This window comes from Oryzias latipes, chromosome 19 (assembly GCF_053564925.1).
Source record: "Oryzias latipes strain Hd-rR chromosome 19, Olatipes_Hd-rR_3.1".
In the NCBI taxonomy this organism is placed as follows: domain Eukaryota; kingdom Metazoa; phylum Chordata; class Actinopteri; order Beloniformes; family Adrianichthyidae; genus Oryzias; species Oryzias latipes.
In genome coordinates, this window is record NC_136255.1 from 28,646,651 (window position 1) to 28,661,563 (window position 14,913).

The 14,913-nt window shown below is 46.1% G+C and overlaps 2 protein-coding genes across 9 annotated transcripts in view; both read left to right on the plus strand.

The window, feature by feature from the left end:
- The first annotated feature begins 532 nt into the window (after window positions 1–532).
- On the plus strand, window positions 533–3,776 carry LOC144988024 (PI-PLC X domain-containing protein 1-like). Its single transcript, XM_078938072.1, has 6 exons — window positions 533–757; window positions 1,687–1,811; window positions 1,880–2,011; window positions 2,672–2,836; window positions 2,925–3,108; window positions 3,277–3,776. Exons 1-6 carry the CDS (start codon window positions 667–669, stop codon window positions 3,513–3,515), a joined length of 936 nt encoding a protein of 311 aa, XP_078794198.1. The 5' UTR covers window positions 533–666; the 3' UTR covers window positions 3,516–3,776.
- Window positions 3,777–5,524: 1,748 nt separating this feature from the next.
- spata20 (spermatogenesis associated 20) overlaps window positions 5,525–14,913 on the plus strand; it is a 43,728-nt gene continuing 34,339 nt past the window's right edge. For 2 of the 8 annotated variants that reach the window (XM_078938063.1, XM_078938068.1), the window contains exons 1-9: window positions 5,526–5,810; window positions 6,363–6,557; window positions 6,623–6,687; window positions 7,536–7,690; window positions 7,760–7,903; window positions 7,978–8,179; window positions 8,363–8,493; window positions 8,856–8,960; window positions 11,264–11,338. In XM_078938063.1, coding sequence (XP_078794189.1) covers window positions 5,632–5,810; window positions 6,363–6,557; window positions 6,623–6,687; window positions 7,536–7,690; window positions 7,760–7,903; window positions 7,978–8,179; window positions 8,363–8,493; window positions 8,856–8,960; window positions 11,264–11,338 — 1,251 coding nt within the window. In that variant the 5' untranslated portion in view covers window positions 5,526–5,631. Of the gene's footprint in view, window positions 5,811–6,362; window positions 6,558–6,622; window positions 6,688–7,535; window positions 7,691–7,759; window positions 7,904–7,977; window positions 8,180–8,362; window positions 8,494–8,855; window positions 8,961–11,263; window positions 11,339–14,913 lie in introns of those variants that run through there. The other 6 variants (XM_078938069.1, XM_078938070.1, XM_078938065.1 and 3 more) reach the window with 5 other exon arrangements.

Below are 14,913 nucleotides of genomic sequence, written 5' to 3' on the forward strand. Positions count from 1 at the left end.
AATTATTCCCCCAAACTAACATCATTGGAAACTGGATTACAGCTGCAGCTAATCAAAAATTCTTCCCTGGGTAAAGCTTTTAAAGCCTCAACAGAACAAATGTTTTTTTCTCCTTAACAGCGTCATGTTTGACCTTTGACTCTTGGTGTCCTCCAGGTGAGCTGACAGGTGTTCCTTCTTTATTTTCTGGAATAGATTTGGATTCAAAGACGCTTTTGAAACAAATGGGCGGCACTCTGTAGCATTTTTTGAACCTTGTTATTTACAGGTTGAAGGTACAAACCCTTCCTGCTCGTTGATCCTGTTTTTCAACCTCTGGCGCTACGTTCAGGCCGTCCGTAGGTTTTTGTCTAGCAGCAGATGTGAGGAACGTCCCTTTTTATCTCCTTGATCAAACATCCTGGAGGAGCAAGTCTGAATCTGGATTTTCTACTGAGAACCAGAGGGACAGCAGCGGACTAACTTGTTCTGCGTGTTGGACGGGGTTGAACAGTAAATGTCAGCAGGCGCCAATGCTGCATTCTACCGCTAACTTCCCTTCCTTTTCTGACCTGAAGGACTCAACAGTTAGGAAAACTGTCGGCTGCAGGTACGACAGAGTCATATTTTCATTTCATCTGCAGACGGAGATCCTCTGGAACGGCCTCTGAAGGGTGTGAAGAAAGGATGAAGGTAAAAGGGAAGGAAAACAGGGACTGGATGTCAAAACTACCACCTAATCTCTACACGGTTCCTCTTTTTAATCTGGCTATACCAGGTAAGAGAAGGAAAAATCAATTCCCTTTTCCTCTGTTCATTTGACTTTTAAGCAGTAATTGAAACTGAGCTGCTCTGAAAGCGTTTTAGAAAGCATCACATGGAGCTCTGGGGGTTCAGACTCTGATGATGCAGGACTCCAGATTGTTTTCTTTGTGTGACATCAGATTACCAAAGGGTTTTTAATCCCTGTAATGAGCTGTGACGAGGAAAAATCCCTTTGAGGAGAAGATGACAGAAAACCTCCATCAGAACCAGATTTGGGTTGTAAACAAGCTGCAGCTAACCAGATGAGGAAACACAGAACCTCTGGAACATCTGTTCCCCCACAGAAGGAAGGGGTTTGGTTCTGCAGAGACCAGGAAGTAGAGGAGAACAGAGTCCTTTTTATCAGAAAACAAAGGAGTTGTTAGCACAACAGCAAGAGGACATGATGAAGACAGATGATCCATCCAGCAGAGAAGACACGTTTGGAGAAGCAGAAAAACAAGATTAGAAAATCTTTGGAAAACTCGTTGGGACAAAAACATTTGTTAGAAACCGTCACAATGAAAAAACAGGAAGTACAGGTTTTAAAACGATCCAAATAGGAAAAGAACCACAAAATCCCTGACAGCTGATAACGGTGCAGACTTTCACTCAGCGGATGACTAGCAGACCTGCAGACTCACATGACAGAAGGTTTCATCTGAATGGATCTGACCATGGTCACATTAGAACCTCCAGTCTTTGCAATCCAGTTTCCGGTCATCATGTGTCATTTTGAATCCGTGTCTGAGTTGGGTCTTCTGTATGGAGTGTGCACTGATCCTGCCTCCTTTTGGATGGCGGCTCCAAATCTTTTTCTTCTCTAACCCGTTCTAAGCCGGCCTGCTGGGTAAAGGCGGTGCTGTCGGGAGCTGCAGATACTCATTCCCGCCTCTTTTCCAGGAAGCCATGATTCCATGAGCTTTGACTTGGATGTCAACTCGTCCATAGCTGAGCCAGATCAGCTGAGAAGGTTTAGCCGCTTCTGCTGTGTGAGGAAGCTGGTGCACAGATGGGGAACCACTCAGGTAAGCGAAGCTGGAATGCATTTTTATGGAAACAGACGAAAGACCCAGAGAAGTTTGGTTTACTGCAGGAGGTGAACATCAAGGAGCAGCTGGATGCAGGAGTTCGATACTTTGACCTGAGGATTGCTCGCAAGCCAAAAGACACCGACCCCAACAGGCTCTACTTTTACCACGGGCTGTACACACGGACCGACGTGGAGGTAAGCCCAGACCTTCATCACTCTGGATTTGCTCCTCGCAGGTTCCTGTCATCTTCTCATTCTGCCAGAAACTCTCCTGAACTCTTGCATACCTCCACAGGTATGATATCACGACTAACTGCCTTTCCACTCTCCATCCTCTTCTTCCTCACTGATCTGATCTTTTCTGCTTCCTTCTCCACAACACCCACCTCTTCTCCTCTGTGTTTTCGAACATGTTCCTCATTCATCAGTTCTTCAAAGTTCTCCTTCCAAACCTGATGAATGCTTTTGAGTTCATTCTTCATCAAAAGAAAAGTGCTGCTCACTTTTCTCCACTTTGTTGAAAATGTGGGAGAACCAAAGCTGAGATAGAGTACCGTACTTAAAGGAACTCATCAGTTTTCTCTGTGGTTTTGTTGCAACCACAGACACTAGATAATAACTGACACTTTTTCTCAGAAGTGGAAGCAAAGCTGTGGTGAAGTGAAGACATTACCTAACCCAGGATTTACTGTTCTACTGTCGGCATCAATGTACAAAACCAAACATCAAGCTAAAGCTAAAGAGTTGAAGGTCGTTTGTTTGAAATTGTGACTGAGGCTACTGCATGACAGAACAAAGAGAGTCCTAAAACGGTAAATATGTGATCTCCTCTGCTAATGACCCGTCTACTGTCAGACTGTTTTCAGGGACATAAATGAATGGGCAGAGAAGCACCGGAAAGAGGTCCTCATTCTGTCTTTGTCCCACTTCAAAGGTTTTGACAAGTTTGCAGCTTCACTGCACAACCATCTCATCCACTTCATAAAGACTCTGTTTGGAGCCAAACTGGTCCCCAAGACGGTAACGGCTTTTCGCTGAAGCTGTTCTGACCTGTTAGGAGTCCAGCGTAGAAACAGCTGTTGACCTGAATCCTGCTTCATCCTGACAGGATAAACCCACCCTGAAGACCTGTTGGGACCACGGCAGGAACGTCATTGTCTCTTACGATCATCCAGCGTATCAGCAGACCGCTTTGTGGACCAAAATAAAGTATTATTATGCTGACAGTATGGACCGGGCAATGGTTGTGTCAACACTAAGTCACGTTCTGGAGACAGGAAAGCCTTCCAACTGTAAGTTTGCTCTGATGGTGGAACTTCATCTGTTTATGTCTGTCCTAAACAAGTGGAGCTCTGTGGTCTCTAGACTTTATTTTACTCATGAAAATGTAAACAAACACCTACTAACGTGTCAAATGTTCAGATGTTAGGTTCTTACAGATCCTTCGTTATGTCCCACAGGTTTCTTTGTTTGCGGCTTAAACCTGACCCTTCCAGTTGATCGGAGGATTCTCAAGTACGTCCTTCGGATCTGTGACAACTTCCCCAACGTCGTCCGCAGGGGTCTGCCACAGCTACTGCTGTGGGTGCAGCAGCAGTCCGCCAAGACCCCCTTCAACATTGTGGCCTCAGACGTGGTGACCCGAAGCAACTTTGTCTCCACAATCATCCAACTCAACTGGAAACATCAGAAAGCCTGATGGGAAGTTAAGTCCAGGGAGGTGTTCCAGGAAGCATGTTTAAACTCCCCTGACTTTAAGCCTGAACTCTGGCTGAAATCCGCCTGAACTTGCTTACTCTGGGTATGTCAGTTCCAAAAGACCGGATATGAGTTGACGTAATTACGCTCCACTTGGTAACCCTGGGTTAATGCACGTGCATGTCAAGTACATAAAGACATTCTCAATGGATCGCCGATTTCTGGAGTCACCATGGAAACGCGTGGAGAAAAAAAAAAAAAAGTGAGAGCTACACTTCAGTGAGACGGAGTCTGAGGTTTTAATGACGGAGTATGAAGATTATAAGTCCATCAAAAAAGAAACACGGCTGCATCATCAAAAGAAAGAGTTTCTGCTTGTAGTAGAAGAAAAGACAAAGTAAACGCACGAGTTTCTGATCTTGTTTCTATTTTCCTTGTGACGCACATTTATATGTAACTTATCCAATTTTGCCAACTTAAATGAATTACTTCAATTGGTAAGAAGTAATTGAGTTAAATTTATTCAACCTAATTTATTACGTCTAAAAAACTCGATAATTGTTTATACAACTCAAATTTATGTATTTATCTAACTAAATGTCATATTACTCCAATTCAATTAATAATTTTTCCATCTTAATTAGTTATATTTCTTGAACTCTCATATGTCTAAGTTTGAGCCGGCAGATATACTCATTTGTACAACAATAAAAAGGACGGGAGAAAAAAATGCGCAGAGAACATTATTTGATTTAAGAATTTTCCATCTTTGTCATTAAAGCTGCACTTGGTAGAGGTGCTATATAAACTCATTATCCTCTTCTTTACTCTCACTCATGGTGCAGAGGCGTAAGCAAAGTAGGACAAAATAACTCGGCAAAACACAGTAAAACAGCTAAACAACTAAACACATTTGGTCAAAAACCCACTTAAACCAAAATCCGTCCAGACAGGCAAAGGGAATGGTATCCCACAATCCCTTGCGGTGCCGATCTAACAGCAGCACCAAAGTTACACCTACTTAATTGAATTAATTTCAATGAAAGTAAAATAACTGTCTGAAAGCTACGTGTTATTTTTAAACTGACTAAACAAAGACATGATTTATCTTAACTGAAGCAAATAATGAAGTTAGATCAAAGTATAAAGTTTATCTTTCCAACATCCATATGTGGTCTTATCAGCCTCTCACGGTGGAAAAAGTATTATCTGAGCTTCTTCATCCACTAAATCATCTTCAAATGGACACGCCATGCTGCTTCACCTCTCTGAAAACAAACTAACCTTCAACTAAACCTGCTCCAGACCGGGTTATGTTCAGAGCATGAGTTGCTATGGCAAATTGACCTACCCTGAAACATACCTCTGTTTCTGGAACAGAAACCTGAGGTTATCAACTTCCTTAGCCTCAAACTTACTGTGGTAACTAGCATAACCTGGGGGGTATTCCAGAAAGCAGGTTATGCTAACTCCTTCTTGCTGATGCAGCAGTATTACTTTTTTGATGGACGTATAATCTTCATCCGCCATCATTTAAATCTTTTTTTTTTTTCACCACGCGTTTCCATGGTGACTCCGTAAATCAGCGACCCATTGAGAATGTCTTCATGTACACGCCGTGTACGTGCATTAACCCAGGGTTACCAAGTGGAGCGTAATTACATTAACTCATATCCGGTCTGTTGGAACCGACATACCCAGAGTAAACAAGTTCAGGAAGATTTCAGCCAGAGTTCAGGCTTAAAGTCAGGATAGTTTAAACAGGCTTTCTGGAATACCCCCCTGGAAGTTTGCAGAAGATCCTTCAAAAATTGTTGTTTTTATCCCAATAAATGTACTTTTTGATCAACACAATCACACACGTACACACCAAGGCGCACAGACACATGCATGCAGTAATGCACACATGTTTTATAATTTTGTCTGAAATGTTTCTTTTGTATTTCGGTAAATAAATGCAGCAAGGGTTTGTCGTGTGTTTGTGGTGTTTCCAAGCGGAAGTGTGTTTGCATCCACAGGAAGTGACTCCATCTTTGTTTTGGGCGCTTGCTTCTGTCAACACTAAACGGAACCTGTGCGGTTCTGGCTCGGAGACGCGCGTGCCGACGCAGATTAGGATGCTAGCACTAGCATGGCGGCGGTTCACGCGTAAACACGGACCCGTGGAGCGTACTCGTCTGTCCGCCTGTTGGGGTTCAGGCAGGTCGCAGCACAGGTGGAGCTCCAGGTGCTTCGCTGGGAGGCTCCGCCCACCTGGCGACAGGTCGCTCCCGCTGCCGCCGGCTCTCCGCCTCAGGTAAACATGGAAGCCAGAAGCTGCTAACTCACCCGTGACCTTTTAACCTGATCTAGGTTAGCGAACACCGGTAATTCACGCACACGTGGTATTCACGCACGCGTCTGTATAGACAGTAGTGTTGATTAGCGGGACGGAAGCGAACCCGGTTCCAAATGCGTGTTTAATTCTTTCACCGTTAATGCGGTTAAAATGATGACGTCAGTGGTCAGTCTGCTTGCGTCATAACTTTGATTATTTTGGCGTTGAAAATCTCAGTTATCTGATGATGAAGTTGATGAACAGCGTCGCCTCATGCTAACATTCAGCAGCACAGCAGGTGATTCTGACAGAAATAATCCAACACTTGGTTTCTCAAAGTAGCTCCCAATTTAAAAAAATTAAAGGAGAATCTGTCCCAAATGTCGTTTCTTGTTTTCTTGGAGCTTTTGAAGAGTCGTCTTGGTTTGACGGAGTGTGATGTATTTCTTCTTAATGGACTTCTAAGAGGTTTCTGGGTAACGGCAGGAATGAAACACAAATATTGAAGCTAGACTTTTTCTGAGGATGAAGCTCCTTCAGGAGCAGGCGTGATGTGGGAACACCTGCACAGGTAGAGCGTGACGGCACTGGCTCTGTGTCCAGCCCGTCTGTCCTCTGGAGGATGGCGTCAGGCGGCGGCTCCTCATCGCCTCACAAACACTCCAACAGGCTGGCCAGAGAGAAGTCCCCGTATCTTCTCCAACACGCCCACAACCCCGTTGACTGGTGAGAAAGCCCGACCGCCTGACCTTTGACCTGAAGAGCAGAGGAGTATGATGATGTCATCATAGGTATCCATGGGGACATGAAGCTTTTGAGAAGGCCAAGACGGAGGACAAACCCATTTTTTTGTCAGGTAATAAAACGCTTTTAAATCGGATCAGACATCAAAACAGAAACGATTTTTGTTTTCGGGTCTGAACCAGCGGCCCCACTTTGATTTCTTATCACATCAAACTGTTGAGGACAGTTTGGTTTGGCTGGAGCAGGACTCTACAACCTTTAGCACTAAATCAGCCGTGTTGGACAGTTTTTTAGTGGCCAAAACCCAAAGCGAGCCACAAATTCTCACTTTACCTTTAAAAAATACAAGCTTTTATTCACGTTTATGAGGCCATAAACCCATTTCTTTCAAAAATGTAGCTTTAAAACCCATAATTGAATCAGAACAGGCTTCTATCTTTCTATAGATCAAATCTTTAAATTCTTTTTCTGTTGACAGACAGACAAGTTCCTATCCAAATCAAATGTGTCCAGTAAGACCCTCCTGCTGCTGCAGATGCACCTGAATTAAAAGGGAAGAAAGTTTTCTATTGTTATGGTCCATTTTCTGCTTTTACCATAAATGCAAACATGGCTGCATTGGTCCAGAATCTATTGTTTGATACGGACATTTTTGTAAAGGTTTCAAGCAGAAAACAAGAAGAATATGTGTTTTAAGGTTATTTGAAAAATAAACCAACACAAAACTTAAGTAAAACAAATTAAGCAAAATTGCAAGCCCACTTTTAAATTCTTTACTTTTTTTCTGAACCAAAGAGCCACATGTGGCTGCGCAGCCGCAGGCTGCAGACGCCTGGGCTAAAGAACAGTTCAGATTAAAATACAACACTAAAAACATATTTTTATGCTGCACTTATGGAGCCACAAGGGGGCAGCACTACTGCTTCTGCTGGATTCATCTACTCCTCTTCTGCCCTCCAGTGGGGTATTCAACATGCCACTGGTGCCACGTGATGGAGAGGGAGTCCTTTCAGGATGAAGACGTGGGGAAGATCCTCAACCAACACTTCGTCTGCATCAAGCTGGACCGGGAGGAGCGACCTGATGTGGACAAGGTCTACATGACCTTTGTCCAGGTGTGTGGTCAACCATGAGCTTCAGACGCTACCAGCTCTCCCTGCTGACCCTCATGATGATGTTTCCAGGCTACAAGCGGCGGTGGCGGCTGGCCCATGAGCGTCTGGTTGACCCCCGACCTCAGACCTTTCATTGGAGGAACATACTTTCCACCCAGAGACCAGGGAAGAAGACCCGGATTCATCACGGTGCTCACCAGAATCATCGATCAGGTCTGAACCTTTCCTCAAAGACCTCCGTTCTCGTCCAGTCCATCCTCAGGAGAAACTCCTCCCTCCTTCCTCAGTGGCAGAACAACCGTCCATCTTTGGAGTCCGGTGGAGAGAAGATCCTCTCTGCCCTGAAGAAGGGCACGTCCATCACTGCCAACGGGGGAGAAGGCCCCCCGTTAGCTCCAGACGTGGCCGACCGCTGCTTCCAGCAGCTGGCTCATTCCTATGAGGAAGAGTACGGAGGCTTTCGAGAAGCGCCCAAGTTCCCGTCACCAGGTAAGCATGGCAGGAGCAGAACCTCTAACCTCCTTCAGGAAGAGTCTGGAGATGGAGAGCAAAGCATCATGGGAGCAAAGCCCAAAGAAACAATGATTTCTTTAAACGTTTCACTGCAGCTGAATTTGATGTGCCTGGGATCTGGTCTTCAGGACCCACCTGGACCTTGTTTCTGCTCCTCAGTGAACCTGATGTTCCTCATGACGTTCTGGTGGACGAACCGCTCCACCTCAGAGGGGCTGGAGGCTCTTCAGATGGCCACGCACACGCTGCGAATGATGGCGCTGGGAGGCATCCATGACCACGTGGCTCAGGTCCATACAAAGATCTGGTTCTGGTCTTTTGGTAGAGGTTAGAGTTCGGGTCGTTGAAGCTTTCAAAGACGGTTGGGTGTCTTCCTGTTTGTGTGAAGTGAGTGTTAATTTAAAACACAGGTGTTGAAGTCATAACGAGCCTTCTGCCTCGTCAGTGAAGACCGTCCACAGTTCTGTAATGTTTGTAAAAGGCAAACGTGGCTTTAGAAACATCTCTGCTAAAACTCCACAGACTAAATGCTCTGAAGTAAAAAGTCCAAACCAAAAGCAGGAAAAGCATTTCTGTTGCTTCTTCTGTTTGCGTTCATGTCTTTCATTTTCCTTCTGCTGGGTCAACCGTCGGTTCCACCTTTCTGTCCCAGGGTTTCCATCGATATTCCACGGATTCATCCTGGCACGTTCCTCACTTTGAGAAGATGCTGTACGACCAGGCTCAGCTCGCCGTGGCCTACATAACAGCCTTCCAGGTGGGCGTGGTCATCAGCCTGACGGCAATAAGCCTTAGTCCCAGCTGGATACGGCCGTCCGTGGGTGAAAATGGTCAAACCTGTACGGGGAACGCAGGTGACCCCATGAAACATGAAGGTCATACAGCGCTCAGTGACCCTGTGGAGAGGAAATGTGCCTGCATGTTTTTTCTACCGTCATGGTCATACAGAACACTTCTGCAACACGTAAGGGGGGGTCAGGGGGAGTAGGGGAGACTCAGGCGTGTTGCACAGATACAGATGTTTTTCAACCCCCCCCAAATCCTGCAGACTGAACTAGGAGCTGTTACTGCTGTGCACATGATACGTGCACGCTCCTCGATGCAGCCTGTTAGAAATGAGGAAATAAAACAGTGTAGTTTGTGTGGACGTCCTAGAGACACTTATGGATCACGTGCACGCCACGTGCACGCCGCATTTGTGGTCGTTGAGGAACCAGAACTCTCCCCTCACTAACGGCTAGAGTGTGGCGTAAGGACGCTGTACCACAGCATCACCTGGACGCCATAGGTGTGTGGAACGTCCATCATCCTCACAGATACTTCATGATACACTTACTAACACACGACAATAAATAATAATAATAATAATAATACATTTTAGTTGAAAGCGCCTTCCAGAACACCCAAGGACACTGTACAGATTCAAAAGTAAATCACATGTTAAAAACAATAAACAAGTTAAAATCATTAATAAAATCAGAAGAGGAAAAATTTGGATCTGGAAAAGACAATTTAAACAGATGAGTTTTGAGTCTGGATTTAAAGATCATAAAGGAGTCAGTGTTACGGAGGTCTGGGGGGAGAGAGTTCCAGAGTTGGGGAGCAGAGCGACTGAAGGCACGGCCCCCCATGGTGACCATACGGGCCGGAGGGACAGAGAGCTGAAGGGAGGAAGAAGACCGAAGAGAGCGAGAGGGAGTGTTAACATGGAGGAGATTAGAGAGATAGGAGGGAGCCAGGCTATGGAGGGCTTTGAAAGTGGAGAGAAGGAGCTTGAAGTGAATCCTAAAGGCTACTGGAAGCCAGTGCAGCTGCTGGAGAACGGGAGTGACGTGATGGAAGGAGGGGGTTCTGGTGATGATGCAGCAGCAGAACTCTGGACCAACTGAAGCTTATTTAGAGTTTTCTTGGAGAGACCAGAGAGAAGTGCATTGTGGTAGTCGATGCGAGAAGTGACCAGACTATGAACTAAAATGGAGGCGGAGTGGACGGTGAGGGAGGGGCGGAGACGTTGATATTATGTAGATGAAAGTAGGCTGACCGAGTAATGCTGTTGATGTAAGACTGAAAGGATAATGAACTGATGACACCCAGACTCTTTACTTGAGGGGAAAACTGGAGAGGAATCAATGGAAAGGGTAACATTGGAAACTTTGGGAAGAGTGGATTTGGTGCCTTCAAGGAGTAGTTTGGTTTTATCGCTGTTAAGTTTGAGGAAGTTTGAGGTGAACCAGGTTTTTATTTCAGACAGACAGGAGGAGAGGGAGGCAGGTGGAAGAGAAGAGTCGGGTTTACTGGACAGGTAGAACTGAGTGTCATCTGCAAAACAATGAAAATCAATGCTCAATTTAGGGAATATATTGCCAAAGGGTGGTAGGAATGAGGAGGAGGGGGCTGAGAACAGAGCCTTGAGGAACACCAGAGATAATGAGTGAGGAATTTAAATTTAAAAGAATTCAGTTGGATAAACTGAGTGCAGCTTGTGAAGTAGGAATGAATCCAGGGGGGGTGGACTCGATACAGAGAGCTGAAAGTCTGTGAAAGTGGATGGAGGGAGAGTTGGTGTCAAATGCCGCGCTCTAGTCAAGGAGGATGAGGATGGTGAAGAGTCCACAATCAGCTGCTAGGAGAAGGTCATTAGGGATTTTTATTTGAGTTTATTTTGATTTCGGTGCTATGAAAGGGGTGAAAACCAGATTGAAAGGGTTCAATTAGATCATTTTGCTTGAGATGACAATGGTACGTTCCATTTTCCTGACGTCCCTTGAGGTGGTCGTACGAGCCTTAAGGTAACTGTAAGATGCGTCTGAAGATCCAGCCGCTCCTCTACCACCTCCACGGACCGGACAACCCAGAAACCCCCAGAACCCGTGCAGGTCAGGCCCCACGTACGGTTGTTGCAGACTGAGGCGTTTTGTGACAGCAGAGAGTTGATCAGGAGCCACAGGTGCTGGTTGGTGGTGACAGAAGTTTTCTGGGTCACATGCTGTTGGTAAATGAACATCCTGTAGATGAATCACACTGATGGATGACCCTCATACAGGTGTGCTGCTTCTGCAGGTATCAGGAGAGCGCCTCTTTGCAGATGTGGCGAAGGACGTCCTGCAGTACGTCTCCAGAGACCTGAGTGATCAGGTAAACCAGACGCAGCCTGAAATCTCCTTTTCTTCTGCAGCAGGAACCCACCCGCTCAGAACCCAGCCGCTCAGAACCTGCTCGTCTTTAGATTCTCTGATGTGCCTCCTCTTCAGGAGAGGAGGGGTGCACGCTTTCAGGCTCTCGTGCACACCCCTAGCTCTAGCGTGCACGCCCCCAGATGGATGTCTAAGAACAGAGTTACCAGGAGATGTTTAGATCCAAATGTGAGGAGAGGAATTGCAGAAATAGGTTGAAAGGCCCAACTACTTCCTTTGAGCAGAGGAAGAAACATCCTGCTCTAGTTTCCAGTGTTACCCCTTCTTATTGCCCTTTATCCCCACACATGGAGTAGCCTGATGGCTGAGGGGGCAGAAGTCCTCTTGTGTCTGTGGAGAACCTCCATGATGGAGCAGAACTTGGCCAGAATCCTCTGCTGGGTTCTGGATGTTCTAAGTGACTCAACATTCCAGAGGAATTCTTTCAAATGTGATTCTGTGATGTAGAAATGAGCTTTCTGGTCTGCAGATTGGTCCCATTCTCCTTTCAGGGCTGTTTTGGGGTTTTCAGACCATTTGTCGTCAGTCTGGGGCGAGCAGAGCAAAAAGATCTGTCTCATTCTGGAAGGCTATGTTCTACTGTCCTCGTATGTTTTCCTGTCCTCCAATGTTCTCCTGTCCTCCTATGTTCTGCTGTCCTCCTATGTTCTGCTGTCCTCCTATGTTCTCCTGTCCTCCTATGTTCTCCTGTCCTCGTATGTTTTCCTGTCCTCCAATGTTCTCCTGTCCTCCTATGTTCTGCTGTCCTCCTATGTTCTGCTGTCCTCCTATGTTCTCCTGTCCTCGTATGTTTTCCTGTCCTCCAATGTTCTCCTGTCCTCCAATGTTCTCCTGTCCTCCTATGTTCTGCTGTCCTCCTATGTTCTCCTGTCCTCCTATGTTCTCCTGTCCTCGTATGTTTTCCTGTCCTCCAATGTTCTCCTGTCCTCCTATGTTCTCCTGTCCTCCAATGTTCTCCTGTCCTCCAATGTTCTCCTGTCCTCTTATGTTCTCCTGTCCTCCTATGTTCTCCTGTCCTCCTATGTTCTCCTGTCCTCGTATGTTTTCCTGTCCTCCAATGTTCTCCTGTCCTCCTATGTTCTCCTGTCCTCCAATGTTCTCCTGTCCTCCTATGTTCTGCTGTCCTCCTATGTTCTGCTGTCCTCCTATGTTCTCCTGTCCTCCAATGTTCTGCTGTCCTCCTATGTTCTCCTGTCCTCGTATGTTTTCCTGTCCTCCAATGTTCTCCTGTCCTCCTATGTTCTCCTGTCCTCCAATGTTCTCCGGTCCTCCAATGTTCTCCTGTCCTCTTATGTTCTCCTGTCCTCCTATGTTCTGCTGTCCTCCTATGTTCTCCTGTCCTCGTATGTTTTCCTGTCCTCCAATGTTCTGCTGTCCTCCTATGTTCTCCTGTCCTCCAATGTTCTGTTGTCCTCCTATGTTCTGCTGTCCTCCTATGTTCTCCTGTCCTCGTATGTTTTCCTGTCCTCCAATGTTCTGCTGTCCTCCTATGTTCTCCTGTCCTCCAATGTTCTCCTGTCCTCCTATGTTCTCCTGTCCTCGTATGTTTTCCTGTCCTCCTATGTTTTCCTGTCCTCCTATGTTCTCCTGTCCTCCTATGTTCTCCTGTCCTCCAATGTTCTGCTGTCCTCCTATGTTCTGCTGTCCTCCTATGTTCTCCTGTCCTCCTATGTTCTCCTGTCCTCCAATGTTCTCCTGTCCTCCTATGTTCTCCTGTCCTCGTATGTTTTCCTGTCCTCCTATGTTTTCCTGTCCTCCAATGTTCTCCTGTCCTCCTATGTTCTCCTGTTCTCGTATGTTTTCCTGTCCTCCTATGTTTTCCTGTCCTCCTATGTTCTCCTGTCCTCCTATGTTCTCCTGTCCTCCAATGTTCTCCTGTCCTCTTATGTTCTCCTGTCCTCTTATGTTCTCCTGTCCTCTTATGTTCTCCTGTCCTCCTATGTTCTCCTTTCCTCCTATGTTCTCCTGTCCTCTTATGTTCTCCTGTCCTCTTATGTTCTCCTGTCCTCCAATGTTCTCCTGTCCTCCTATGTTCTCCTGTCCGCTTATGTTCTACTGTCCTCCTATGTTCTCCTGTCCTCGTATGTTTTCCTGTCCTCCAATGTTCTCCTGTCCTCCTATGTTCTCCTGTCCTCCTATGTTCTCCTGTCCTCTTATGTTCTCCTGTCCTCTTATGTTCTCCTGTCCTTTTATGTTCTCCTGTCCTCTTATGTTCTCCTGTCCTCCAATGTTCTCCTGTCCTCCAATGTTCTCCTGTCCTCCTATGTTTTCCTGTCCTCCTATGTTCTCCTGTTCTCCAATGTCCTCCTGTCCTCTTATGGTCTCCTGTCCTCTTTTGTTCTCCTTTCCTCCAATGTTCTCCTGTCTTCCTATGTTGTCTTGTCCTCCAATGTTCCCTTGTCCTCCTATGTTCTCCTGTCCTCTTATGTTCTCCTGTCTTCCTGTCCTTCTATGTTCTCCTGTCTTCCTATGTTCCCTTGTCCTCCTATGTTCTCCTGTCCTCTTATGTTTTCCTGTCCTCCTATGTTCTCCTGTCTTCCTGTCCTCCTATGTTCTCCTGTTTTCCTATGTTCTCTTGTCCTCCTATGTTCTCCTGTCCTCCTATGTTCTCCTGTCCTATGTTTTCCTGTCCCCCTATGTTCTCCTGTCCTCTTATGTTCTCCTTTCCTCCAATGTTCTCCTGTCTTCCTATGTTGTCTTGTCCTCCAATGTTCCCTTGTCCTCCTATGTTCTCCTGTCCTCTTATGTTCTCCTGTCCTCTTATGTTCTCCTGTCTTCCTGTCCTCCTATGTTCTCCTGTCTTCCTATGTTCCCTTGTCCTCCTATGTTCTCCTGTCCTCTTATGTTTTCCTGTCCTCCTATGTTCTCCTGTCTTCCTGTCCTCCTATGTTCTCCTGTCTTCCTATGTTCTCTTGTCCTCCTATGTTCTCCTGTCCTCCTATGTTCTCTTGTCCTCCAATGTTCTCCTGTCCTCCAATGTTCTCCTGTCTTCCTGTCCTCCTATGTTCTCCTGTCTTCCTATGTTCTCCTGTCCTCCTATGTTCTCTTGTCCTCCAATGTTCTCCTGTCCTCTTATGTTCTCCTGTCTTCCTGTCCTCCTATGTTCTCCTGTCTTCCTATGTTCCCTTGTCCTCCTATGTTCTCCTGTCCTCTTATGTTTTCCTGTCCTCCTATGTTCTCCTGTCTTCCTGTCCTCCTATGTTCTCCTGTCTTCCTATGTTCTCTTGTCCTCCTATGTTCTCCTGTCCTCCTATGTTCTCTTGTCCTCCAATGTTCTCCTGTCCTCCAATGTTCTCCTGTCTTCCTGTCCTCCTATGTTCTCCTGTCTTCCTATGTTCTCCTGTCCTCCTATGTTCTCTTGTCCTCCTATGTTCTCCTGTCCTCCTATGTTCTCTTGTCCTCCAATGTTCTCCTGTCCTCCAATGTTCTCCTGTCTTCCTGTCCTATGTTCTCCTGTCTTCCTATGTTCCCTTGTCCTCCTATGTTCTCCTGTCCTCTTATGTTTTCCTGTCCTCC